The sequence below is a fragment of the Brachyistius frenatus genome, unplaced genomic scaffold, assembly GCF_029030835.1.
Source record: "Brachyistius frenatus isolate BFR_SWC_R1_liver_20210118 unplaced genomic scaffold, ASM2903083v1 Contig_1, whole genome shotgun sequence".
Lineage (NCBI taxonomy): Eukaryota > Metazoa > Chordata > Actinopteri > Embiotocidae > Brachyistius > Brachyistius frenatus.
The window spans coordinates 9535001-9562500 of NW_027210600.1; the positions used below are offsets into that span (position 1 = coordinate 9535001).

A 27500-nucleotide genomic window follows, 5' to 3' on the forward strand; every position below is an offset into this window, starting at 1 on the left:
CTTCACAGTAAAGTAAACGTGTCTGTCGGAACCAGCGAGAATCAACACCGTACTTTGCATCTCTACGTCTTCGGCTCTTCGTTTTGGTTTCTCCTCAGTGGCAAAAAAAAAAAAAAAAATCAAACACTGCCAGCTCCTATTAAACCACGGCCAACCTGTCACAGCCGACTCTGGGTTACGCAACATCTCGAGCATGGAATTGCAAAGCGACCGGTGAGGACAGCTGAGCATTGAGCGAGCCGATGGGGATCGTTTTGTCTCACGTATCTGCAACAGCAAACCTCCACGTGTGTCTGGACGTATTTACAATTGTGGTGATTTTTACGGTTGCACGGGTTCCGGTCCCCCCCCCCCCCCCCCCCCGATGAAACCCAACGTCTCCAAATAAGTGTATGAAGTTTTGAGCAAGAACATGTCCAGAGGATCACTGGAACCTGTGAATGTGGATTTTGATTTCGATTCATTTCGTTTCATTCATTCCAACTTTACTACCATCTACTGGAATCTAAGATGAAGGGCATGTAGTGGGCCAAAAAGTCCTGTTTTGCAATGGTAAATAAAGGGAAATATAATCAGTGGATGATTCAGATCCTCCCCAAAATTTCCCCCAAGTTTCATGAAACTCTGGCCTATAGTTTGTTTTGGGTTTTTTTTTCAGAATCCTGGTAAAAAAAAAAAAAAAACTCAGAAATACATAACCTGCTTGTTGGAGGTAACTAATGCACCGACAGGTGGCTCAGCAAGGAATATTACACCGAGAAAGTCGTGTTGCTCAGTTTTTGTTAAACAGCAGTTCACTAAAAATCATAATCATAATCCTAAAAAGTTGATAAGAGCGGGGGTTTTTTTGTCATGGCGACGCCCTCGTGCTCAGAAACTGCTTACTGTGCTACGTCACCGTTCGAACACTTGATCACTTATATATATTTTTTTTGCACAGCTTAAATTTGTATCCACAAGAGACACGTTTTTCCAATGTCAGACTGAATTCTGCTTTCTTTGGAAAATTGAGAGAAAATGTCTTCTCCGGCTTGAAAGAAGCTGGAACTAAACTAGGTCACATCTTTAGCTTCTTGTCACATCTTTAGTGTCCTTCAGTATGAAGCAGTCACACAACATCAGATCCGAAAGACTTTAGTTTGCTCTGTCAGTCAGTTTAACCTTTAAGGTTGCAATTCAAAAGCACTCCAGTGCAACATCACCAAACGTGGCTCAACTTTTTACGGTTTTATATTTAAATTTGAGGACGGGCTGTTTTCCCCTCTTTGACACAGCGTCAATCGCCGTGTGAAGAGGGAAATAAAATAAGAAAAATAAGAAAAAAAAAATCAAATAAAATGTTGTATTCCCTCCGCGATGTTGGTAATAATTTGAAAGGAAGTTGAAGTCCTCTCTTAAATGGCGTTTCCGTTCTGTGCAGGTCTTGAACATCTGTTGATCCCGTCTATCTGCGTATTGTATTGTTGAGCAGCTACATAACGGCAGATGCAATCAAATCCCAAACTGATGTACCATGACAAAGGACGATGAAATAGCAAATTCCCTAATAACACAACATCCATCACAATTGCACTCAGTTCTAATAGCTGCTTCATTGCATTACAGCCTGTAATACAACCGAGACGCTGATAGAACCGAGACACACGGAAACAGGTTCATTCGTCACACTCCTCACGTCGTTACATGTACACAGACAGGGCATGGGCATCTCTCTCTCTCTCTCTCTCTCTCTCTCTCTCTCCTTCACAACAACATATTTATTATATAATCTGCCAGATGATTCAGGCTAGCGGAGGTGAAGGATGAAAGAGGCTCTTTTTTTTTTTTTTTTTTTTTTTCATAGACAGCACTTCGCAACATGATGTGAGGAAACTGTCTGGGATTTCAGAGAAAGTGGAATGGCTCAAGTTTCTTTCTGTTCTCTCGGAACTTTGGAGACATGTCTGTGCAGAGGAAGAAAAGCCTTCAAGGCTGTTTGGCCGTCATCATATAGGCTGAACTGTTTGGAAACAAAATGTTGAAGTATCTTCTGATGACCGACGGTCAGCTCTAAAGACTGACAAATGAATAGCCTACATATTTACAGATTTTGGGAGGTTGATCTTCAAATTTAAGATAAAACTGTCAGCTTTCTTTTTCTTTCTTTTTTTTTTTTTTTTGTTGAGGTGGATAGATGCATTGACAAGCAGTAGGCTACAGGAATATTTCGGAATATTGTTTTTCAGACTGAGCTGGAAGCCTACCGTGGGTGAGGTCAGTCGTCTCAGGCTCTCTCCCAGCGAGTCGAGGTTCACGCGTCTCCGCCTGGTGACCCGCTTGTGGGGTGCCTGCTGCTCCTCGCCCGCCGGGCACGCCGACCTCTCGGCGGGGCTGCGGCCGTTCCAGAGCACCGCTCTGTGGGAGGAAGGGAAGGAGGAAAAGGGGCAGCCTCGGCTCTCCTCCGCCGGCTCCAGACCGCCGTCCCCTGGGTCTCCCCCGGGGCTCTCGAGCCCGCAGTCCGAGCCCACCGAGCTGCTGAACGACTCGGAGGAGATCTTGCGTGACGAGGAGGACATGGTGGTGGTAGTGTTGTTGGTGGTGGTGGTGGTGGCGGCGAGGAAGAGGAGGAGGAGGAGGAGGATGGTGGTGGTGATGACAGTGGCAGTGTTGAGGATGGTGATGATGCTACAGTCGGCTCCGTACCACGTCCACCTGCGCGCCGGGGAGTCATCAGATAGTGTGTGTGTGGGGGGGGAGGAGGGGGGGTGGGGTTGACGGAGGGTGGGATAGGTGAGAGGGGTAAGGTCCGTCTGTAGAATTACGTATGCATATGAGATGCGTCTGCCTGCGTGTTGGACTCAGCAACCTATTCAGAGGGAGAGGGGGGTGGTGGTGGTGGTGGTGGGGGTTCGACCGAGAACGAGAGCACTAACGGCACGCAAACATTTATGTAAGGCGGAGGAGGAGGTGGGGGTGTCGCCTCTGAAAAAAAACAACCAAAAAAAATAACCCTGTCCTCCTTTACCCCCAAAACCGACCCACCCCCCCAGTGGTCAAACCCTCTCCAGTGGATGCCTCCAATTAATAAATAGAGAAACAGAAAAATAGAGAAGGTCTAGCGACAGTAATACATTTTTTTTTTTTTTTTTTTTTTTAAAGCCGCAACTATATCAAAGCACACGTTCCCTTGACTGAGAAAAATGCAAACCAAAAAGGTCGCCAAAATGGACAGCGTGCTGGTCCACCACGGCAGTCCCCGGACACATGTGAATAATTCCTCTCGCGCGGCATCAGACGGAGGCGGCGTCTCCCCCCTCGTCGTCCCCGCGCCGGCGGAGAGAAATCCCCAAAGTCACCGCAGATGTGTCTCCTCCGTCCCTTCTCCTCCTCCTCCTCCTCCTCCCGGTCCTCTGCGACAGCGGTTCTCCGGTCTGTCTGCCAACCAACCGTCCTCTCATCATTCGTCCATCTTTCACTCGCAGTCCTCCGCCGTTTTTGGTTGTTTTTTTTTCGTGGTTTTTGTTGTTGTTGTTGTTTGTTTGTTGTTGTTTGTTTTTTTTTTTTTGGGGGGGGGGGGCCCGGGTGTCCTCCCTCGGACTGTGGTGGGTAAAGAGGAGGCTGGTGTGGAGGTGCGCGAGATGGGGAACGGGGAGAGACAGAGAGAGAGAGAGAGAGTTAGCGCGCGCGGTCAGCCAGCAGCAGCTGGCGATGTGCTGTGCGGATAAAGTGCGGAGGAACTGTGAAGTACAGCGTCGACGCGCTGCCCTGCGTTGTATTTGGACAACAAAACCAGAACCAATCAGAGGATAGATAAACAGAGATAGAGCCACCTATCTTTGACATGTTCTCATTTTTTATTCATTTATTTAACTCTTCCGTTATTTTTTTTTCTGGAGCCTGAATTCTGTCTGACTTTGACGGATGACGCTGTTTCAAGCCTCCTCCAGTGTAAAGTGGAGTCCTTTGATTTTGTGTAAAATCCACAATGAACCTTTAATTAATCGCCTAATTCGTGTGCATGGTAAATACATTATGTATATCCCCCCCCCTCCCCTCCTCCCCCTCAAAATACTGGTGACTGTCGGGGTCCTCGTAGTCTTCCCTGTACAGGGGACCGACAAAAGTCCTGCATTCACTGCCTACGGGCTTGATGCATATTAAATCTGATGGGAATTAGTACCATAATAAAAAAAAAAAAAAACTAATCTGTGTCCTGTAACGTTAGAGAATAATACGGAGCGCAGTAGAGTCCAATTCCAACAAAGTAGTTTGCGTTTCAGTTTTAGCTTTTGGCACACGTCAAAAAACCAAATTACCTCAAACTAACTGACATGCAGAAAACCTGGGAGCAGCACTATCACATTTAGACTGAGAAATGGTTGAATGTGTGAGAGAAAATCAAGGTCAAGAATACATTAAAGCTCAGGGAACTATTATCACCCCGCGGTTGTAGGCGGCCACATCCATGTCCTGTCCAGCCTCATATTATATAGGTACAGTAGGCAAATTAAGACTTTAGAGGAATTTGTCCAATAAAGCCAATAGTGATCGAACAAAAAGTTGTAGGCCATGAGAGTAGACAATACTTCAGATATGGACGTTTTAGCTATAAATTCTAAAACGTGGACGCTTCGCACACACGTTCACCCGGACTGCACAGATCTGTACAATGATCACAGTTCCGAGGTGGACGCAGATTAGCGTCACCGATTCAGTGACTGACCAAATGTTAGATCATCTCCGCTTCTGTTCCTGAATTATGGCCAGAAGAGTGTTTTTCGTAGAACGTGGAGGTCACAGCGAGGTTGATCTTTGGCCTTTTGGATATGCAGTAAAATGGCATCACTCCCCTTTTGAACATCAAACTGTGACAAGTTGAAATTTTCAATCCAAATCGACATTTTGTGACACATCTGAAGAAATTGCCTCAAAGTGTTCTTAAGGGTATCGCAAGACAGGACCGATGGACAACACGTAAACATAAAGCCGGTGCAAAAAAAAAAAAAAGAAAGAAAGTGTGACCCCCCCCCAAAAAAATAAAAATAAATAAAAATTAAAGTTTAGTAAAACGTTGGGTAAACATTTTTTTTTTTTGAGCTACATACCATCATTTACAGCTTTTTATAATAGTGACACATTGGCAGGCGTTCCTCAATTAACTCACTAAAAATGGCAATCAAGCAACATCTGCTTGTAATCAAACAACAGTCATAGTCAATAAGCCAGGTTCATGGCAACGTGCCAGATGTGTTCAGCATGGGTATACACGGACAAGCGTGGCTCCACAGGCAGATAATGGAGCTTGCAGCAGTGGTGCACGCTTGTTGGCTCCCATCGGAGGACAGAATGATGCTCATGTCTGGCACTAATAAGAGCTATGACCTTGACCTCGATTGGCAGAGCATGTCTGTTCATTAGGAGGCCCCAAAGGGACAAGCAGACAGACACTAAAACAGACATGATGCATCATCCGTGTGCATGCATATGCACGCACACATACACATACACATGCATATATATATATACACACACACACACATGCATATACAGTGGGTACGGAAAGTATTCAGACCCCTTTAAATGTTTCACTCTTTGTTTCATTGCAGCCATTTGCTAAAATCAAAAAAGTTCATTTTATTTCTCATTAATGTACACTCAGCACCCCATCTTGACAGAAAAAAACAGAAATGTAGAAATTTGTGCAAATTTATTAAAAAAGAAAAACTGAAATATCACATGGTCATAAGTATTCAGAGCCTTTGCTGTGACACTCATATTTAACTCACATGCTGTCCATTTCTTCTGATCCTCCTTGAGATGGTTCTACTCCTTCATTGGAGTCCAGCTGTGTTTAATTAAACTGATTGGACTTGATTAGGAAAGGCACACACCTGTCTACATAAGACCTTACAGCTCACAGTGCATGTCAGAGCAAATGAGAATCATGAGGTCGAAGGAACTGTCCAAGGAGCTCAGAGACAGAATTGTGGCAAGGCACAGATCTGGCCAAGGTTACAAAATAATTTCTGCAGCACTCAAGGTTCCTAAGAGCACAGTGGCCTCCATAATCCTTAAATGGAAGAAGTTTGGGACGAACAGAACTCTTCCTAGACCTGGCCGTCCAGCCAAACTGAGCAATCGTGGGAGAAGAGCCTTGGTGAGAGAGGTAAAGAAGAACCCAAAGATCACTGTGGCTGAGCTCCAGAGATGCAGTAGGGAGATGGGAGAAAGTTCCACAAAGTCAACTATCACTGCAGCCCTCCACCAGTCGGGGCTTTATGGCAGAGTGGCCCGACGGAAGCCTCTCCTCAGTGCAAGACATATGAAAGCCCGCATAGAGTTTGCCAAAAAACACATAAAGGACTCCCAGACTATGAGAAATAAGATTCTCTGGTCTGATGAGACCAAGATTGAACTTTTTGGCGTTAATTCTAAGCGGTATGTGTGGAGAAAACCAGGCACTGCTCATCACCTGCCCAATACAATCCCAACAGTGAAACATGGTGGTGGTGGCAGCATCATGCTATGGGGGTGTTTTTCAGCTGCAGGAACAGGACGACTGGTTGCAATTGAAGGAAAGATGAATGCGGCCAAGTACAGAGATATCCTGGAAGAAAACCTCTTCCAGAGTGCTCTGGACCTCAGACTGGGCCGAAGGTTCACCTTCCAACAAGACAATGACCCTAAGCACACAGCTAAAATAACAAAGGAGTGGCTTCGGAACAACTCTGTGACCATTCTTGACTGGCCCAGCCAGAGCCCTGACCTAAACCCAATTGAGCATCTCTGGAGAGACCTGAAAATGGCTGTCTACCAACGTTCACCATCCAACCTGACGGAACTGGAGAGGATCTGCAAGGAAGAATGGCAGAGGATCCCCAAATCCAGGTGTGAAAAGCTTGTTGCATCATTCCCAAGAAGACTCATGGCTGTACTAGCTCAAAAGGGTGCTTCTACTCAATACTGAGCAAAGGGTCTGAATACTTATGACCATGTGATATTTCAGTTTTTCTTTTTTAATAAATTTGCACAAATTTCTACATTTCTGTTTTTTTCTGTCAAGATGGGGTGCTGAGTGTACATTAATGAGAAATAAAATGAACTTTTTTGATTTGAGCAAATGGCTGCAATGAAACAAAGAGTGAAAAATGTAAAGGGGTCTGAATACTTTCTGTACCCACTGTATATATACACACACACACACCCTAGTGTAATTTCCTGAAGGTGCCTACTAATTCATTTGACTTTCTGGAGCAGCATGACCCCAATCCATTGCATAAAATGTGGCTCCCTCTCTTTCCTTTCTAACACACACACACACACACACACACACATTCTGTAGTCTGCACAGACTACACACTCTAACTCTGTCTCTCCTTCCATATCTGGTTGCTTGCTCTTAGCAATCAGTCTGCCATCCATCAGTAATAATGTGGGCATTTAATAAAGCCAACACTACAATGGAATAAATAATGTTCCAGGAAAGATAAGCCCACTAGCCGAGGGACTGCCTTGAGCTGGCTGCCAGCCACATATAGCTGAGTGCAGACAGGGCAATGGCTCAGTAACTGCACTATCATGGAAGTGGAATAGATAGAAAGGGCAATTCTTGGTGCACTGTGGTAATCTCATGTAATAGAACATGACATTATCATGGAAATAAAGTATGAAGTAATCCGACCCCGAGTCTCATTGAAACTGCTCCTATTAGAATTCAAAGGGATCGGGTCGGACCATTTTATGTACGAGCAGCGTGGGGCAGTTATGAGTTACATGTAACAGAGTTACATAATTAAATTACAAAATAAACATCTGTTACAGTCACTGTAATAAAAAAACATGTAAATAAAAAAGTTACTTTTCAAAATGTTGGTGATTACAAAGGGATTACATCCTAATATATTCTGTTCAGTAAAAAGCTTATGTAGAATATAATACTCATTCTTCTGCTTTGGTTCTTATTCGCTGCACAAGAACGTCCCCATCTACATCTGGACAGTATTTATTCATCTGGCAATATTGTTCTTGATTGGTTCTCTTGTTTGAATTTGCACAGCCTCTCATTTATCAATTCAATCATTGCGGATTGGTCCAAAACCATGGCGAGGCGGTTGGAAAAGACCAAGAGAGAATCAAAAACACATATTCAGGAACCAGTGTGAACCAGGAATGGCTTGAATTACTATGGAGATCTATAATTGTATGCATCAGTAGTCATTTATTTTATTATTTTAACTGTATACTTTGATAAAACTGACTGAAAAGACTTGATACGCAAGTAAAAAGGGAATTTTAGTAGCGTACCAACGGGTTGGACCCGTGTGAGTTTGTAACCTCGGTTTAGCAGAAACCTGGAGGTACAGACGTAAAGAATTTACTAAGACCACAGCAGAAAATGAGATTTAATAATTTTATCTGTTTTTATCTCATTTCTTTTCTATATTTTTTAAATGTTCCTTTATAGCTGTTTGTGAAAGACTGCATGTAATTCTCTTGCTGTGAAGCACTTTGAGCTGCAATTCTTGCATGAAAGGTGCTTAGCAAATAAAGTTTATTCTTATTATTATGAATTATTATTACGATAATAAAAATAAGGGAGTCCCAATCTAGTCCAGAGTAACACTAGTACACTTTAAGTGAGATTTATCAATAATTTAAAATGTCTCAGCAACAGGCAACACATGTGACAGTATTGCTGTAAACAGCCCCGTAAAGACTGATTACACGAGGAGGGAAATGACTAGCGTGCTCTGCAGACAGATTTACAGCATCATCTCAGGTAAAACCCTAAATATTTACATGAGGTCTAAAAGCCTGGATTCTAGGGACAGCAAACATTTCCAACAAATGCACACTAAAAGGGACAAAACCATATATAGGCAAAACCATACAGGAACAGAGACACACACACACACACACACACTCGTGCACTGAGCAGAGTTTAAGCCAGTAAAAGATGAAATACGTGTGGTTGTGGAATGTACGAAGAGAAGAAAGGTCCAGCCCCGTGACACACACCGCTGGGTCCCAGCGAGGATTTGGAGTTGCTGCTGCGTGTTTGTGTCTGCAGCAAGTACTGTTAGCGGGCATGTGCAGGTTTCAGTTGTTGTGTCACAGAAGACATTACCGTCTCGTGTTTCTGTCAAACATGTCCGCTGCCTATATTAACGCACCAAGAAAAAGAAAAAAAAAGAAGAAGAAATCGGAAAACGTGAGGAGGAAGCGAATGAGGAAAGGAAACAGAGCTACAGCGGGACGTGTCGGGATTTTCAAAATAACACTAGAAAGGACATGCGCGTGTTGTGTGTTGTGTGTGAGACCGGCAGAGACAGGAAAAGACAAATGGCTGACACGGTAATAAATCTGCCCCCAACCCATCTAATTGGCCGTGACCATAAATCACTCCACGCCACTCTGCTGCTATTAACCATGAACCTGTGCCTATCTGTCACTTGCACAGTATAAATACCCCGCTGCACTGTCCCAAAGGATGGTTTCTGACGTACAAACGGGGTTAAAGAGCAGATAATTGCATATTTGTGTCACTATAAACGACATCACGCACAGCGGAATTTCCAGAGGAATGACATTATGATTTGATCCTTGAACGTGCTTATTGATTGGGGAATATACATCAGATTCAATTGGAAGTGTTTGACAAACTGAATTACTGTTGATTTATGAGAGAGCTGTCCCTCTCATACACATGTAAAAGATAAAAACAAAATTCCATAAGTCCATTGTCTACCTATAGCTGCAGAGACACTGTGGTCCCTGTGGTTTTCTGATCTTTATAAGGCAACAGGTCTTACTAGGGTGATGTCATAATAATAATAAATATTAATACATAAAAAAAAAAAAAAATCAGGGAAATTAAATCTCATGTCATGTCCTTGCTGACAGGGACTCCAGCATGGATCCTGCAAGTAAAAAAAAAAAGTCTCGCTGCGCTCATCATGTACCTGATCACTCTCCAAAAAGTGTTTGTTGTTATCAGACTGGAGACCACGTAATAGCGGGAAAACCCTGATTGCGAAGTTTTTCCTCTGCGACCACATTCGCAACTGCTGCAGTGAAAAGCGAAGCAAAATTGGTGGTTTACAAAAGCTAAGCAGTAACCAGCTGCACTCGCGTATCAAACGGTGTCTGAGATGAAACCTTGGAAACAAGCTGGGTCTCTAAAGTGGTGAGCTAATCACAGAGTCAACAGCCTAGCTGGAAAAAAAAATGATAAGGTTGCGTGCCTGGGCAACACTGTTGATTGCTCATGAGAGAGGTGCGTGTTTGTCAGACGAGGTGTGAGGGCTGCCGTGCTGCGATATGCGTGCGTGTGTGCGTGTGTGCGTGTGTGTGTGTGTGTGTGTGTGTGTGTGTGTGTGTGTGTGTGTGCGCCAGTGTAGCTGTGAGGACACTGAAACCTCTTAGAATTAAGTGACAGCAGAAAAGGATCATGAGGCCACAGAGTAAGAAATTAAACCCCAGGCTTGGAAAAAAAAAACAGACAGACAAGAGCTCCGGTTCATATTTGTCTGAAATGCAATATTACATTCAGAAGAAACCATCTCCCAAACCCATTAAAGTCATTTTATTAATTGTTTATTAAAAAAGGTTTTCACGTTGTAATTTCTAATAGGAACTTTACATCAAATTCTGAAGTTGGATAGCTGAAACTGTGACGACACCGTCGTCATCTGTGATTCCTGCACTGGAAACCGTGGCCTGGTTTGTAAATACAGTACACTGTTCATTACTCTGCATTACTCAGCAAAGGGTGCAACTTTCTGTGAGTGTGTGTTCAGCTAACCCTCGGTCTTGGTGCAGTCGAACGTTTTCCACCACTGTGAAAACTGTAGGACCTTTTTCCTCTGATCATCAAAATTTTCTCTGATCAGCTTTCTCCAACGCCGAGGCTCCAAGTCCATCATGCCTCCTACCACTTCCTGTGGAGGAAAGATGGGACGATCATTATGAATTATTGCTTTAATAATGAACTAGAATGTTTCTTTTGCCAACAAAACAATCAAATAAAATAATATTCTCAAAATCCTTCGTATATGCTGTCGCAACATTGGCACAGCCGAGTAAAATCTACTTCAGGCCGGGAAGAGCAGTATTGGATGACTGAATTTGTCATTAATGCACATCAACCCAGTTGTACATTGGTACATTATGACTTGCTGCTGCAGTAGAAAAACTTTATCAGTTAACATGTGCTTCTGTAGTTTTTGTCTGACTATGTTCAGTCTGCAGAGGTGACTCAGTCTGACAGGAAAAACCTTTGCGCTACTTAAAATCTTAAGTTATGTGGAAATAAGGAACCAAATGACAATTTAGGTTTTCAAAAAAAAAAGCAAAAAAGATAACACAAAATTAAAAAAAAAAGTTTGAATACACATACTGACCTTCCCAAAGAAATGAGGGAACTTCTTTTCATTTTCAATGACGTGAGCAAACCCTCCCTGGAGTCCAAAATCTACAGCAAAGTAAGGCAGAGCTCGGGGAACCTAGGAGGGCAATAACAAGATTCAACAATAATTACGAAAAAAATTAGAGAATAAAAGAACAGGAAAGGTTAAATAAAGAAGGTTATGAAGAAAACGAGTAAGACGAGCCAGAGGGAAGGAAATGAGAAAAGAAAAAAAGAAAAAAACACATACAGCTTGGCGGACATCTTTGGAGGAGAGGTCGACAATCTTCTTGTTCATGGCCCATTCCTCATCGCACTCCATTATTGCTTTCTGGAGGCACAGAAACAGCTGTATTGTGCATTCAACCAAAACCTAAACATACTCCTACACAGAGTGAGACTTGACAAAATAAAATCAATCAGAGTGATTGACACACACCTTAAAGTATATGGGTGCCATGTCGCCCAGTTCTCTGGGTAGTGGGATGCACTCCAGCACCATGTGTTGTCTTCTGCGTGGGTTCATGTGCGTTTCCATGAACACGCAGTCCAGATCCTGGGACTCAAACATCCGCACCAAAGTACGTCGGAACATCTGAGGACAGCAAAAGCAGCACGGGGGTGAACTCTATTGGTCTTTAAATCAGCTTTAGGTTCTGATTATATCTACTGCTGCAGTAAAACAACTTATAACTCGTAGAAGCTTTAGGACGGAATTACAGGAAGCGGCGCACTGATTGGCTGACCTGCATTTCAGACCAGACATCCTCATCCACTCCAGTGGCAGAGCAGTGATGCTGCAGAGGACAGATGTGACAGTGGCCCTCTGTCATCGACACCCCTGCAGGCAGGCTCAGGTACACCTGGAGACGACATCACAAACACGTACACGTTACACAAAAAGTCTGGGAAAACATGAACTGATCTATATGTGCTTCGTACGTTGTTTTCTATTAGCATCAGTCTAAAACTTTAGGTTAATTTACAGCTGCAATAATTTGTCTTTTTTTAAAATATTTTATTAAAAGAAATAAAAAAAAACTGGCAAAACTTGTAATCATCAAAAAGCATTTCACAATAATATTTAAAGAGGGGAAAAAAAAAAAAGGCAAAATTCACATCACAAGAAAAGACATTTTATGGGCCAAAAAAAACGCACCAATTAATCGATAAAATGATCAACAAATTAAAAGATAATGAAAATTTACATTAAAAAAAAAGTTGTTGCCCTCATAGGTAAAACTAACACAGGTACATGAACCGTCTCTTACCTTGCTCCCTATTGCCACTATAAGATGCTTCTGGAGCTCGTTGCTGCTGAAACAGCGCTGGCATTTGTCCATGGAGGCAGCCAGCCTCCTACTCTCCCCGATGGCGATGTTCCTCATCCTCTCCTCCTCCTTCCCCTCGCCCTCCCGCTGCGCTGCGCTCGACACAAACATGTCATCCAGCGTGTAGTTGTCACCGTCCGTCTTCCCCATCATCTGGAGGGTGGAGAGGAGTGGTGGCGGAGGCGACGTGGACAACCGAGGAGATGGAGAAGAGAAGTGGGAGAAAAGAGGCACAGGGAAAAGAGAATAAATGGCGAGCAGCGCTTCTGAAGTGCGATCCGAGTGTGAATTTTCTCCATCCGACAAAAAAGAACTGATGAAGGAAAGTAGAAAAATGTAATTCATCAGCCTGAATTCTTTGAGTGCTGTATTCAAGTGAATTATGATCACGTTGGTTTTTTTGTTTTTTGGCAAGGAAGGAGACTAAGTGCAGTTTTCACTTTTCATTTCAGGATTAAAACAAAAAAAAGATTGTACACTTGCATAAGAAATAAATGTTATTCTAAGGCTTTGAAGTTCTTCTCCTGGCATTGATTAAAGCCTTAAAAACTATTGAGAGTTTAGAAGTGATTTCGATGGGTATTTTCACTGAATGATGCATCAAGGTTTTATTGTGTGCAACACTCCCATATCATACTTTGTGTGTGTGAACTGCCCTGCATGCAAGTTGGTATCTGTGTGTTATCGGTGTGAGGCAGGACACAGAGTATCGACACTGGTGTTTCTACAGCTTGTCACCATGGCGACCCGGCAACAGGTTGGAATCTGTGTACATGTGAGAGAGCGAGAGGCAAGCATGGCTGAAGAGTGTGTTTATGACTCGCTGTGTGGGAGTGAGTGTGAGTGAGAGTGAAAATTGGATTAGTTTAGTGACTGTGTGGGAGGGTGTGTGTGTGTGTGTGTGTGTGTGTGTGTGTGTGTGTGTGTGTGTGTGTGTGTGTGTGTGTGTGTGTGTGTGTGTGTGTGTGTGTGTGTGTGTGTGTGTGTGTGTGCGCAAAGGATTGCATATAAGTGTGCAGACAGTTTTATTTTTTACACACTTGCCATCAAACGCACTCTCACACGCTTGTAGACTAATTAGGTATTATTTGGTTGTATTAAATCAACCCCGCTATCAGCCTTCACCTTTATACATGTCTTTGCTAATGATAAATTGAAGCATTCATAATGCAATATAAAATATGCATTGTGTATTCAGCATGTCACTGTAGAGTGACGAGGACCGACGTATCCGAGACGCTCCTCACGTTCTATCGGACAAATACACCACAATTAATCTCCAGAAAATTATGACTAAAGTGGATCTAAAAATAACGTGTGTGCAGATATGTTTTTAATTTTTTTTGATCTTGTATGTATTCCATGGAAGACCATTAGAGGCATGCCCAGCTCTCTGGACACATGTAATTATTGCTAAATGTCAATGCTGGTGGCCACCAGAATAAATAGAGAGCAACAATCTGACAAAAGTACACCAAATTGTGATATACTGTACTTTTTCTCTTATCTAAAATCAAACTATCAGTCATTGGTCTTTTTTTCTTAAGTGTCTCTTTTTTCTTTCTTTTTTTAACTCAAGTGAAATTTCTGGCTAAATCTTTCAGGCGCTTTGGTCAGCAGCTGTGGAGATATTATGCTCTGAACCAAACAGTTGGTTGAACAGATAGGCGGACAGATGGGCCGGCTGGCATCACCATCCTTTAGCCCCACCATCTGCATTACAAAACCCCACATTTACAAACCGAGCACCTCCTTGCACTTTGGAAACTGTGAACAACAGATGTTTAAAAAAAAATAAACCCAGTAATTATTTTTTTTTTAAATTAAAAAAATGTTTAAATCACAGACTAACTTGGTAAAGACCTGATACTCTGAGTGACAGGATAGTTAGAGGGATAAGAGCAGAGGACGGAGAAAGGAGATTAAAATAACAGAGAAAAACATGGCGAAACAGATAAAAGGATTAGGCAGATAATTATAGAAGGAGCGAAAGAGATGGAGAGGAAGGGCCACAGAGGGAAGTGTAGTGTGATGTCGAGATAAAATACAGTTTTCTTCCTCCCCAAGATCATCAATCTATAGCAGTGATTAGTGGTGGTATTTATAGAAGCCCTGCCATGGTAACTGTGGATGTATTTTTAGTGTCACTCTTTGTAGGTGCAAAATGTGTGTGTGTGTGTGTGTGTGTGTGTGTGTGTGTGTGTGTGTGTGTGTGTGTGTGTGTGTGTGTGTGTGTGTGTGTGTGTGTGTGTGTGTGTGTGTGTGTGTGTGTGTGTGTGTGTGTGTGTGTGTGTGTGTGTGTGTGTGTGTGTGTGTGTGTGTGTTTTTATACGCATGCATAGTAAATATATGAGAGAGGGTGAGTGACTGCGGTGTGTGAGTGAGTGAGCGAGCGAGAGTGAACAGGTGAGGGCAGAGAAAGTCAGAGGAAGAGAAACATGGACAGAGCTTAAGTCTTTTTTTTTTCTTTCTTTTTTTTATTGCCATAGCAACTCCTCCATCCCTTTGTTTATTAATGCTTCCTTTTCTCTCATACACGCACGCACACACACACACGCGCACGCGTCAGTAGGATTTTCACACTCTTAGTTGTCATATTCCTAGATGGGGAGAAAAAGTAAACAAGTGGAAAAGAGAAACGCGTCCTTCCTCCCGGTTTACAAAACTGCCGATAGACTGACACACGCACGACAACCCGCCGATCCCCATCTGCTGTTGTACGTCTACGTCGAGCACACAGCCGACGAAAGTGAAAGATGCAGAGAGAGACGAGTAGACGGACGAATAGTAGTGGAAAATAAAATGCATAATGACAAAGAGCTAAATACCAATATAACAGAATAAATCCAAAACGTCTATGTCGCCCACGTTCTGTTGGAAGTACAACAAATCCTATCGAGGCGATCGTTCACATAAAGAACTTCTGCGTCTGCCATCGTGTACTTTCGCTTACATCACTTTAGCGGTGACGGGATGATTCATTTGCCAAATTTGATTGATAAAACAAAGTAACTTTTAGAGTATGTCGATGGGGCAACATGTTTTTTGTTGTTGTTGTTTGCGTGATGAGTACGGGTCCCTGCACCGTTTTCATCTAATCTGCTTCCAATGATGTCTTTTGACTAAAAATGATAAAGCTTGCAACCTACAGGTACAGATTTCCATCTATCCCTAAATGTTGGTTGTAATTATCGGCGCGTTAGAACTCATCTTTCAATTTTATCAGTTAATATCAAGTTCAAACTGCACAATATTTTTGTCATTAAAAGGTCCAAGACCTACTTCCCTCAACAGCATTTCCAAATTCATTTAAGTAATACTTGATCATAAAAAATAATTAAACAATTTATGAAACAGACTTTATAAGACTCAGCACCGTCAAGTGAGTGTAAGGTTGTGGTAAAACATCTTCTTACCTTGGCAGCCATGCGAGAGTAAAGGGCATTCTGATCCTGTGCAGAGCTCATCTTCTCCCTCCTCACCATCTCCTGCAGACCAACACCGTCATCATCCTGGAAGTAGCGGACACGCTGCCCGTCAACATGGGTCTCAATCTGGAAAGAGACACAAGGTGGTGAATGGGACAATTCACTGAACATTGGGTGCAGTGTGCATTATAAAAAAAAAATTAAAAAAATTCCAATCTATTCCAATCACATCCGAGATCACACATTTGAAAGGAAGAAATGAGGAATAGAGACAAAAGACGGAGGTGAGAAAAATAAAAAGAAATACGAGCTGAAAAGAAAATGGCAATCCAGGAAGATGAACACCGACAATGAGAAATGTGTCAACGGAGAGACAGATCATGAGAGAAACAGATGGCAAGACAGACCGTAAAGGTGACTGGGCCACTTTATACATTTACAACCATAAACAGAGAACATACTGGAGAGCTTTGTTTACTTTACTGACGTTTCAACTCAAGTGCAAGCGGATTATCTGCTCTTATGACTCACTACTTTGATGAATACCAAATAACAAAGAGCAAATAGCTGGACACAAACCTCTTATTTGCTCTCCTTTTTTTCCAATACCTCTTGTTTTCTTAGTTTCTAGTGTGCAGGATCTTTTTTTTTTTGTCTTTGTCCTAAGTGATTGGGTTTTTGTTGCATTTCCAGCAGCACATTCTTAGTAGTTTATAAAAAAAAAAAACGTTTCTCCCAGCTGTTCTTGTCATTTGTTTCTCTACTTGGTTGCCACCCATCAGCTCTCCCTCTTTACCCGTTTCTTCTTCCGTCGTCCTCCATGGGGCTCCTGAGGTCCAGTGGGCGCCTTGACTGGCCAAGCCCGACCCAATTGATCCGTTCTGAACAGCAGCAACTCCTGGTCTTCACTGGAGCGACCGGCGACCTGCAAAACCAAAGCGCAGCCAAGTCATTTAGGGGTCTATTTATTTTTTTAAATGCACGAAAATAAGTTAATGTATTGAACTTTTAGCATTTAAGAAATACTCAGTGAAGCAAGAAATGCATCAAAAGTATTTCTAATGATGCAAAACACACACAAAAAAATTGTAAGTGTAAAGTGTAAATTGTGGATCTGACTCGATCCGAATGAACACAAGGACACTATGTCCCGCCCAATCGATAGCGGGAACCTGACTGCGTCACAGGCCTGTCAATCAAACAGACACGTCTCCAAAAACACGGGTTTTTTTTTTAGGCCTAATTTAGAATTAATGACGAGATTATTTTCATTATAATCTAGGCTCCATCTGAATGGATAAAAAAAATAATAATAAAACGCACGTAAACACGATAACACCATCTAAAGAAAAAGCTTTGACAGGGCTGGATTTCAGCTTTCACAATCTGTTTCTTGATGCTTAAATTCAAACATTAACGTCAGGTATTCATATTTTAAATAAAAGAGAGTTGTTCCACTCTGAAGACAGACGTGTTTGAAAACCTTTAGAGCACTTGGTCAAAAGCATGTATTCTGAGAAAATTGCTGCTTCAGTATCAATTTAGCACTCAACATAGGTCCATGTTTTTCAATGCTCAAAAAAAGTTTGCTTGTTATAAAGAGTTGAGGCCGGTTTAGTTTTTTTTTTGCAGAAAATATGAAGAGGACACTTTATCTCAATATTTTAGTTCACGCTCGAGCCTAACGTCACTTGGATGGGATGTGTCAAGAAGATTTATTATATTTAGAAGGAAAAACAGATTCATGCGAGTGCTGTCTGATTACGCAGCCAGTGAAAGACTAAAGTTTAACCTGACAAGTAGAGACGGATATTCGAGAAACAAGATCAAGCTGGGAGCAGGAGAGAGGATGAAAGACAGTCACATGAAAATGAAACTGGACTGTCAGAAAAAAAAATGATAGAAGGGTATATATTTCCTCTGCTCCAGTAAACACATTTGGGCCTTTCAAGGCTCCACATGCAGTGAAAACACAAAATATGAACCAGACAGTGAGCCAGAGTCAAACCACTCACTAGTGAAGACGAGCCAAAAGTCTTCCGTAACAAGACGAATTGGACGGATCTCAAATGAGGGCAGATCAACAGCACTCTGTCTTCAGAGAGCCGAAGTACCTCTCAGCTGATAAATGCACTAAAAACCAAAGAATTATGACGTTTTCCAATAAACCTACTAAGTATTTCACCCGAGTTTTCATTTAGACAGGAAAGCCTTTCCTGGGGTAAATCTGGCCTCACTTGCAAATAATGATACACGTTATATAAATAATCACAGATTGCTTTTAAAGCGTTCATAAAGTTGTCTGGAGTTTGCTCATGTCGGAGAAACGCCGTCGTTTATCTGGACATTCGCGTGCGTGTGTGCGTGTGTGCGTGTGTGCGTGTGTGCGTGTGTCAGTAAGAAAAGATAAAGCAGTGCTGAGATGCCAGGGCACAGTCACGCTCTTATTTCAGAGACACACACGGTAAGATGAGGGCACACTCGGTCTGACCCTGGACAGGAGAGCCTCGACAACACACTAAAAGACATTTGTTTCTCATTAGGATTTGATCAAGTGCTGAGCAGGATGCAAGAGGCAGACAGCAAAGAGTCAGACAGAGATTTTAGGTACATCTGAAGACGTGTGTGTATGTCTGTCTGTGTGTGTGTTTGGATTAGGCTTTAGAGTCTAAAGTTTAGACTATAGGAGAGCAAAGAGAAGCAGCAAGAATAAAGGTCTGACAGAGGTGTGTGTGTGTGTGTGTGTGTGTGTGTGTGTGTGTGTGTGTGTGTGTGTGTGTGTGTGTGTGTGTGTGTGTGTGTGTGTGTGTGTGTGTGTGTGTGTGTGTGTGTGTGTGTGTGTGTGTGTTTCATATTAAGGGCTGCTGGTCTCTGTATTTATCCATTACTGAATTTGTCTGATTATACATGTGAAAATCTGCTGTGTGTTTTAGTCCAATGTGTATCAGTATGTGTTGGATATATATTTAGTAAATCTGAGGGAAACCGCACGGTGTATATATCAGCAGAGGAAACCAGTTCTCAGGAAACAGCATGTATTTACAAAGAACAGAGACAGATAAAAAAAAGAAAAAAAAGAAGAAGCGAGGGGGAACAAGGTGAAAAATATATTAAAGAAAAAATATTTTAGAGGAGAGAAGTCCTGTCTTTTCTTTCTTTTTTTTTAACTATCGAAACACACGTCAAAACAAATGCGGAGTACTAAAACAGTCCTGCAACAAATTGTAAACTTATAAAGGTTTTCATGTCCAGCATTTGTAACCGTATAAGACAAACCTTGAACTTCTTGGTCATGTTGCAGACTTCATGTTGTGATGTTGTGGTGCTGGAATGTTCAGGTGTTATCAATATGTTGTCTGGCCTCAGAGACACTGGTTGGATTTTATTTAAGCCTCCAAATGCTGAGGGTATAAATATATCCACTACACTGTATAATGCCATTATAAATTCCACAATGGAGCAGAAAAAAAAAAAAAAAAAAAAAACTAGAGTTCATGACATGTGCTTTACTTTCTGCTAACAATCCCACAACGCAACACTCCACATTGGAAATATCTGAAACTTGCATAACTCTACAGCTGTTGGCAAAATAACGATCATTAGTTAAGCGTTCAACGTCTTGACTTGCTTCTCACTACTGAGTAAACTACTTAGTGTCTATTACATAGGAAGGAGTGAACGGGGGGAGTGATTTTGGACAGCCAGTGACTGCGTAAGATGAACAACCCGCATCTACACACCTGGTTTGATGTAGATGTTTCTTGCAGCTTCCTTCTGGCAGCGTGGTTCTCCTTGGCTTTTTGAGCTGCCTCCATTTGTGATTTCAGCCTCTCAACCATGGCCTGAAAACACACAAACATATCAGAAACGCAAACATGCTTAAACCTGCACATTTGAATGTAGCGATAAAACAGTGTTATGATTGATCATTGTGTCTGTGAATGAGCTTTTTGGTTTCACGAAAGAATAGAAATGAATGAAGAGGGGAACTTCTTCTTTTTCCTGTTTCTAAACGCATATAAAGCTTGTAAAAAAAATAATAAAAAAAATAAAAAAAGAGCAAGACATAAGACACTGCAAGGATGATATGAACATCTGGTACCGAGTTGACATACAAATATAGCTGGCACAGAAACGGAAGTACATAAAAGTTTCATAGGACACATCTTCATGTAGAGCTGATTATTTTCTGAATTAAAAGTTTGAAATATATATATTTTTTTTTATAGTCATGTCTTTTGACAAAAAGAAACACTAAAGAAGACGGACAGGAAAAAAAATAAATAACACCTCAAGCACACACTGAACCTCTTCTGCCGTGACAGATATCGTTACCTTTGTGTACACGGCATGAAGTGCATCACTGTTAAATGCACTTAAAAGACAACCCACAGAAGAAAAAAAAAACCCGATGTATCCCACATTGTTAAAACAAAAAAAGGCACTGACATTTATGTGCAACACTCGTATTGCCCACAGGGTAAATATCAGAGTGAGTCGTAAACACTTGTAGGTTTCCTCAAGTTTGTTTTATGCACTGGTATCAACGCATGTTTGTATCCTAACATCTACAACTGTCACTCTGTAAAAGTAAATTAAAGTGACCGTTAAAGGAAATATCAAAATGGCACAAGAAAGTTGCATGATGGGTTGTTTGCAGCTTTATGGACTAGGCTATAATTTTTTGAAAGTGTCTTTTAGAGTCAGTCCTTAAAGTGTTTATTTAACCCACTTTAACCTGCAGGAGATTCTGAGAACTTGTGCAACATATTTTGCCGCTATGGAGGAAATGAATTCCTGAGAAGAGAGTCGAAATGAAAAGGTTCAAAAAGAGAGCCAGAGAAAATCTTTGCAGGGACCAGGACACGAGCTGACGAGTACTAAAGGACCGAGCGTTGGAAAAGGGGAGAGTCCTCTTATATGTAGAGTGATTTCCAACAGAGGGACAGTAAGTGAGCGTCTCACCGTGTTGCCCATGATCTCTGCCTTTATCAGCTTGGACCCCAGTTTGTTCATCTCCTCCTCTGACAGCAATGGAACCTCCGCTTCCTCCTCCTCCTCCTCCTCTTCCTCACTTTCACTCTCGGACCTGGGCAAAAACACGCAGAGAGTTTTAGGAGTACTCGACAAACGAGAGGTTCAAAATAGAAACGCACAATATGTATTTCATTTATATAAAATTCCCCTCCAGAAAAATACAAGCAAATTTGTGAAAATGAAAAGTATCTGTCTACTTGGTTCATGACGTTTTCCAGCCACATTAAAACACCAGTGAAACACCGACAGCCAGAGTTGCCTGTTCACTGCCTCTCCATCTCTTTTCCTCCAATAACTCACCCTCCGATCAACCATTCTCCATTATTCCACCCTAATAACAGTCCTAAATCCTCTAACAGGAAACCTATTTGTGAAGTTGTTAATTTAACCATTTAGTTGTTTGCTTCTCTCTCTCTCTCTCTCTCTCTCTCTCTCTCTCACAGTGTTTATCTGTTATGATTCATTTGAGTCTTCTGCGCTCCCCAGAGATTATTACAGCCTTGCCTGGGAGGATCGTAACTGCAGCCTGGGAAGCATCGTTCTAGGCTATTACACTTCTCATGGCATCATTTCATCCTGCTGCCGCACTGTCGACTCATTTCATGCTGCAGGGGTTCCGGGTGCCGGTTTACCCAAACAACTTAGCCTAATGAGGCAAAACCCAGAACAACTTAAGAGGGCTTTGCAAAGCAGTGATACTCCGACATCTGGCCTACAGCACAGCTATACTGTGTTGGACTGCCCGGAAAGTATGAAAGCATGTAATTATTCAATTGTTTCTTTCGATATTTCTCTGTCTTTTTAAAAAAAAAAATTATTGCTTGTCCCTTATAAAAAGGCAAAATCAATGAGATTTTAAGTTACAAACAAGCTATTTAACCTCATGCTGAAATCATGTGACTCTGATTTCAAAGGGTCTGTGCTACCAAGTACTGTTGTGCTTTAGTGTCCCTTCAAAGGAGACAATATTCATTGATGTTGCAGATATTTACATTTACAATTTGGCATGAAGCAAGAAACAGTGATTACAAAGGTTATAAACATGATATGTGTCCGAATGACTATTAAATAGACAGAGTGCGTGAGACAGAAAGATAGGTCAGGAATAGTACAGATGATCAATGAGACTTGTGAGTTATCGTTGCAAAGTTCAGATATTTCGGGAGGCCTTCTGAGATCATCAAGACTAATGATCAAATGCAGATAAGGACTTCAAAAGTTGACGAATCAAGTAAATATGTGAAGAGACAGCCAAGTTTTATGGACGAGATTACTGTGAGAACGTCTCTGATAAGGTTCTTATGTGACTAAACTAAGCAGATGTGACATCGATCGATGCTTTCTTCCACTGGTGTGTTGTGTGTTGTGTGTGTGTGTGAACGCAGTTAGAAATCAAACTTATGACTCAATTTCTACACAAGCTGCATTTCATTGCCGAGCACGTGACCTCTGTGTGCACTGACGTCCCTTCAATGACGCAGGTTTCAAATAAAGACAAACTCAAATAAAAACAAATTCCTACACTTCCTATTGGACTGTTGGTGGGAGAGATGTACTCCCCCTCCATTAGCTTTGTGTCACACACACTCAAAGAGTTCTGGCTACAATAAAGATAGACTCAGTTTAAAAAAATATATATATTGAGTGTATGCACAAATCCCGCATTGAATCCGATAGACGAATACAAAATCAATATTTTTCAGGATCAATTTTGCAGTGATTGTGTCTTTTTTAACTGCAGTCTTGTTGAGACAAAGTTGAGACTTTTAGAGAGCGGACTTGAGTGTGCACCTTAGAAAAAGCAAATCTCAAATGATTTCTCCGGTGACTTAGAAAGTCTTTCTTGTGTCATCAGATTGATGAATTTGGATTCTCCACCCAAACACAACTAGAACACTCAGCCATTGCTGCTGCAGTTATGCAGCTTAACATCACAGTAAGCCTTGTTTTCAAAGCGACAAAAATAAAAAAAGCTTTAAACCTCGACGCCACAGCGGCTTGAGGAGCAGTTTCAGTTTTCTCAGCACCCCTCTCGTTCTTTTGTCGTGGTTTTTCGACGCTGGCAGGTTTGCTGCTCTTCTTCCAGGCTGGAGCGCTGCTTTGACGAGGGCCGGCATCTTCGTCATCGTCAGAGCTGGGTTTGAGGAACCCTGCGGACGGCCGGGCTGAAGGAGGACGACGTGCTGCAGCTGCACAGAGAACCAATTATGAAGCACCCAAGTCTGCTTAAGTTTAACATTTGAAGAAACAGGTTTTCTTTCCTCATGTCAAAGAAAGCATATATGTGACCTTTGCTCCTGCTCTTTTCCAAAAGTTAAAAAGGTAATAAACAATAAATTGAGGCCAGTTCTGTTTAAATAATACCAAAACACTGTTACTTCATCAGACATCTCTTTAAAAAAAAAAAAGTCCTGATATGAACCGACCTTCACCACGTTCTTCATCCTCTGAAGGTTTGAGGAAGCGGCCTTTTAGAGACCCAAGAGAGAGGGAACTTTGCCCAGAGAAGGAGGAGGATGATGATGATGATGAAGCACTTATCTGCTTATCTTTTCCTCTATTTTTTTCCCTATCTTCATCCCTATACCGCTCCATCTCTTTCTCTCTGTCTCTTTCGTTATCTCTGTCTCTTCCTCCATCCCTGTCCCTCTCTCTGTCTCTGTCTCCCTCCCTGTTTCTATCCCTTTCCTTCTCTCTGTACCGGTCTCCGTCTCGACCTCTCCCTTCCTCTCTTCCTCGATACCTCTCCCTCTCCCATCTTCTTTCAGTATGGTATCTCTCTCTGTCTCGGGGTGACGAGTCCCTTTCATTTCTTCTCCCTCGATCTCTGTCCTCCTCTTCCCCCTCTTTTCTCCTCCATCTCTCCCGGGTGTCGTCCTCTCCTTGCCTCCACCCTCCTCTTGCTCTGCTGCCTCCGTCTCCTCTCCTCTGACCATACACAGCCTCCTCAGCTTCAGCAAGTCTCTGCTGAAATTCTTCCATTGACTGTGAAAGGAGAAACACGAGACAAATCGAACAGATTTGAACAAACCATCCACCTGTGCTGCTTTATCAGAGGTGTAGTGGAAAACCTAACAACAGTGTGTGCATAGTGTATCAAACCAAAGCTTAAAAAAAAAGATATATCTAACTGATCTGTAGCCCTGATGTAGATGTGTTGCATAATGTCCTGCAGGCTACTATGACATTTATTACCTGCCCTCATGTATAATTCTCTCTCAAGGTGCTTCACTGTTTCACTGTGTTTAAGAGGAGTCCACTCAGTAGGTCAAACAAACAGCTTCTCTTTGGCTGCCTTACTAACCTGAAGTCAGTAGAAGCACAAATGAGCTGCACTGCTGTGCTGTATGTGCGCTAGTTTTTGACAAAAGAAATAGAAAGCACACGCGCACACACACACACACACACTGAGTACACACAATGTTCTGACAGTGACAGTTTCAATGCTGCCAACTGGATGCACAAATGCTGACACTGTTGAAAGTGACTTAACAAAGGACACTTGGCACTGTGTGTGTGTGTGCGTGGGTGTGCGTGCGTGCGTGTGTGTGTGCGTGCGATGTCAGACAGCAAAGAGACAGATTAATAATAGAACAAGGTATCTAGACGCTCATACTCCCACAGTAGTGAGCAAGTAGTAGCTGTGTGTGTGTGTGTGTGTGTGTGTGTGTGTGTGTGTGTGTGTGTGTGTGTGTGTGTGTGTGTGTGTGTGTGTGTGTGTGTGTGTGTGTGTGTGTGTGTGTGTGTGTGTGTGTGTGCGCGCGCGCGCGCGATAACTGCATGAAAAATGTAGATGTACACATCTACATTTTTTTTCAGCGTTTTAATCTTTGCTTTTTCTCATAACTGTATGTGTCCACTAATTTCTGCATATTAACGCGCGAGGGCAGCCGCTGTACTCACTCCATATCTCTCAGCCACCACATCGTTGAGGCTGCGCTGATCCCTCTCCGCCTGCTCCTTCATCCTCTGGTAGTTCTTCCTCAGCCAGCTCAGACCGCCATCATTCACCACGAGGCCTGCAGGAATGGACATAGAAAATGATTTACAGCGAAGCACATTCAGAACTTGTTCGTGCCATTTAACTAATCCTAAACCTCAGGTGAGTCATTCATATCGTTTGCATTATCATTGACACGAGCGTCATACAAAATAATGTTATTTAGTAGGCTACCAAAAAAAAGAAAAGAAAAAAAGGCTGGATCACATACTGGTGAATACGAAAGGGAAAACCAAGAGTAATAGAGGACAAACCAAGGTCAGGATTCAGGAGTTTGAGACAATATTAGAAAAGTTCAGTTATTAAATCCACATGGAACAATTGTTCATGCAAACCCAACAACTGATACGAATCCCCAGAGACTTAAAACGTGACAAATGTACCAACCAAAATCTCTCTGGTCACTAACAACACTGAGCATTTTGTTGGCAATGCTTAATCATCTCCTGTTTCTGCTTCATGTTATAGGTGGACAAATACAAACGCTGGGAAAAGAATACAAAGTTGTTTCAAGGCTTTATGACGTTTAATCAAGGTACGATATACAAATTTAACATTCTACACAATCACTGTTGACAAAAGGGCAGCTTTTAAGTGTGAAGACATTTGGAGAGTGAATATGGCTGACAGGCTGATGACTGAAGTGGGTAATGATGACTGATACATTTGACAGCTGAAAGTATTTAAATGATCAAATATATATATAATAATAATCTATTCTATTGTCATGAAACACTCCTACTGCACCGCTTCAAGCTGTGCATGATGTCACCTTTTCAAAAGGTTTCAGAAAACAACAAGTGTATCCATGGTTGAACTTGCACCTCCTACAAAACTATTATTATAAACACAAGTTGAGGCAACCGACGTTACCATCTGGCACACAGTTTGAAGGGGAAAAGTAAGCAAACATACTTGTGTGTGTGTGTGTGTGTGTGTGTGTGCGTGCGTGCGTGCGTGCGTGCGTGCGTGTGTGTGTGTGTGTGTGTGCGTGCGTGCGTGCGTGCGTGCGTGCGTGCGAGTGATGTTTGCCTCAGCTTGTTTTGCCTTGCTGTTAAAATAAAGCTTACAACCGAGAGGCCATGCCAGCTCCAGAGGGAACTCGACTTACTGTGCAGCGATAAGAGCCACATGCACACGTACCTGCATTTGCTCGTCAGCTTAACACAGCTTACTCTCTCGCACTATATTTCCCTATATCCTAAATCCTTCACTCCAAAAGCTCCTACCATCCGCTCTGTCCGTCCTCTCACTCTTCTGTCCTGTGTCCGCGTTGACATGCCGAGTTTCGTTTCATTTGTTTCTTTCACCACAGGTGAACATGGCAACAATACGTAAAAACGATTTCACAAGTCTCACTCTTCTGAAAAGGATTTCCGTGAAACACAACAAAATGTAATAAAATATGCAGAGAAACTTGATTTTGAGGCGCTCAAAACACACTCGCAGTATATTTCACATGGCTGATAACTTTTCTGCGACCTAACTATTGCAAATGGCCAAAGACGGTGGGATTACCTTTTTTTCCTGCAGTACCAGCCATCTCCCCCGGGGGCAGACCACTTCCTCCATCTTTCCAGTACGGGTTTAGCTCCAATTTGTGCAAACCAGCCTGAGAAAACCACAAGCGCACACACACACACTAAATTCATCACACAACAGAGGGCACAGCTTCTAAAAGTCCATACAAAAATCACCACACAGGCATCGAGACACGCTGCCGTGCTGACGGGGGACGCAAGGACACTGTGCTTTTCGTATAGAGCGGAAGTTCATGCGCACGTAGACACGATTGCTCTTTATCTCCCTCATACACAGACATCGAGAGATGTTTATGTACACGCTCCCTGACCCACAGTGAGAAGGGAATTGGACATACTGGAGGGAAAAAAAAAAGGGGGGGGGGGATAACACGCACCTGTTCAATGGCCTGAGCCTTCGCTCTCTCTTCCTCCTTCTTTCTTTCCTTCTCAGTCCTTCTCTCGACAGTGGACGTGGTTTTCATTGCCAGGAAATCAAAAGTCATCCATTCGTCTCTCTACGGCACAGAGACAGACAGTGAGGAGGGGGAGGGGGAGGGGGGTTCAATGGAAGAGCCACAGCCACTCAACAGGCAACCTAAGATGTAACAATTCACACTCACACACACACACACACACACACACACACACACACACACACACACACACACACACACACACACAATATACAGGCAAAAAGCAAAATAAAAACTTCTGAATGTTTTAAAACTTGTAACTTCTCAGGAATGGTCCCATGAATATATGAATGAATAAATAGACAAGTGCATGAGTGAGTAC

General features: G+C 42.4%; 2 protein-coding genes and 1 long non-coding RNA gene across 4 annotated transcripts in view; 1 reads left to right on the plus strand and 2 right to left on the minus strand.

Annotated features, from left to right (window-relative positions):
• Positions 1-2975, minus strand: part of gucy1a2 (guanylate cyclase 1, soluble, alpha 2) — a 43340-nt gene extending 40365 nt beyond the window's left edge. The window contains exon 1 of the mRNA XM_069689085.1: positions 2244-2975. Coding sequence (XP_069545186.1) covers positions 2244-2555 — 312 coding nt within the window. The 5' untranslated portion in view covers positions 2556-2975. The remainder of the gene's footprint in view (positions 1-2243) is intronic.
• LOC138615487 (uncharacterized) overlaps positions 1-27500 on the plus strand; it is a 92882-nt gene that overhangs the window by 633 nt on the left and 64749 nt on the right. The gene's annotated exons all lie outside the window — the stretch shown is intronic.
• Positions 10558-27500, minus strand: part of cwf19l2 (CWF19 like cell cycle control factor 2) — a 21070-nt gene continuing 4127 nt past the window's right edge. For both annotated transcript variants that reach the window (XM_069689014.1, XM_069689021.1), the window contains exons 5-19: positions 27101-27220; positions 26701-26794; positions 25086-25201; positions 23609-24167; positions 23164-23371; positions 21111-21234; positions 19886-19987; positions 16942-17070; positions 16134-16271; positions 12658-12870; positions 12133-12249; positions 11826-11981; positions 11637-11717; positions 11382-11483; positions 10558-10919 (exon numbers count right to left, since the gene is read on the minus strand). In XM_069689014.1, coding sequence (XP_069545115.1) covers positions 10779-10919; positions 11382-11483; positions 11637-11717; positions 11826-11981; positions 12133-12249; positions 12658-12870; positions 16134-16271; positions 16942-17070; positions 19886-19987; positions 21111-21234; positions 23164-23371; positions 23609-24167; positions 25086-25201; positions 26701-26794; positions 27101-27220 — 2400 coding nt within the window. In that variant the 3' untranslated portion in view covers positions 10558-10778. The remainder of the gene's footprint in view (positions 10920-11381; positions 11484-11636; positions 11718-11825; positions 11982-12132; positions 12250-12657; positions 12871-16133; positions 16272-16941; positions 17071-19885; positions 19988-21110; positions 21235-23163; positions 23372-23608; positions 24168-25085; positions 25202-26700; positions 26795-27100; positions 27221-27500) is intronic.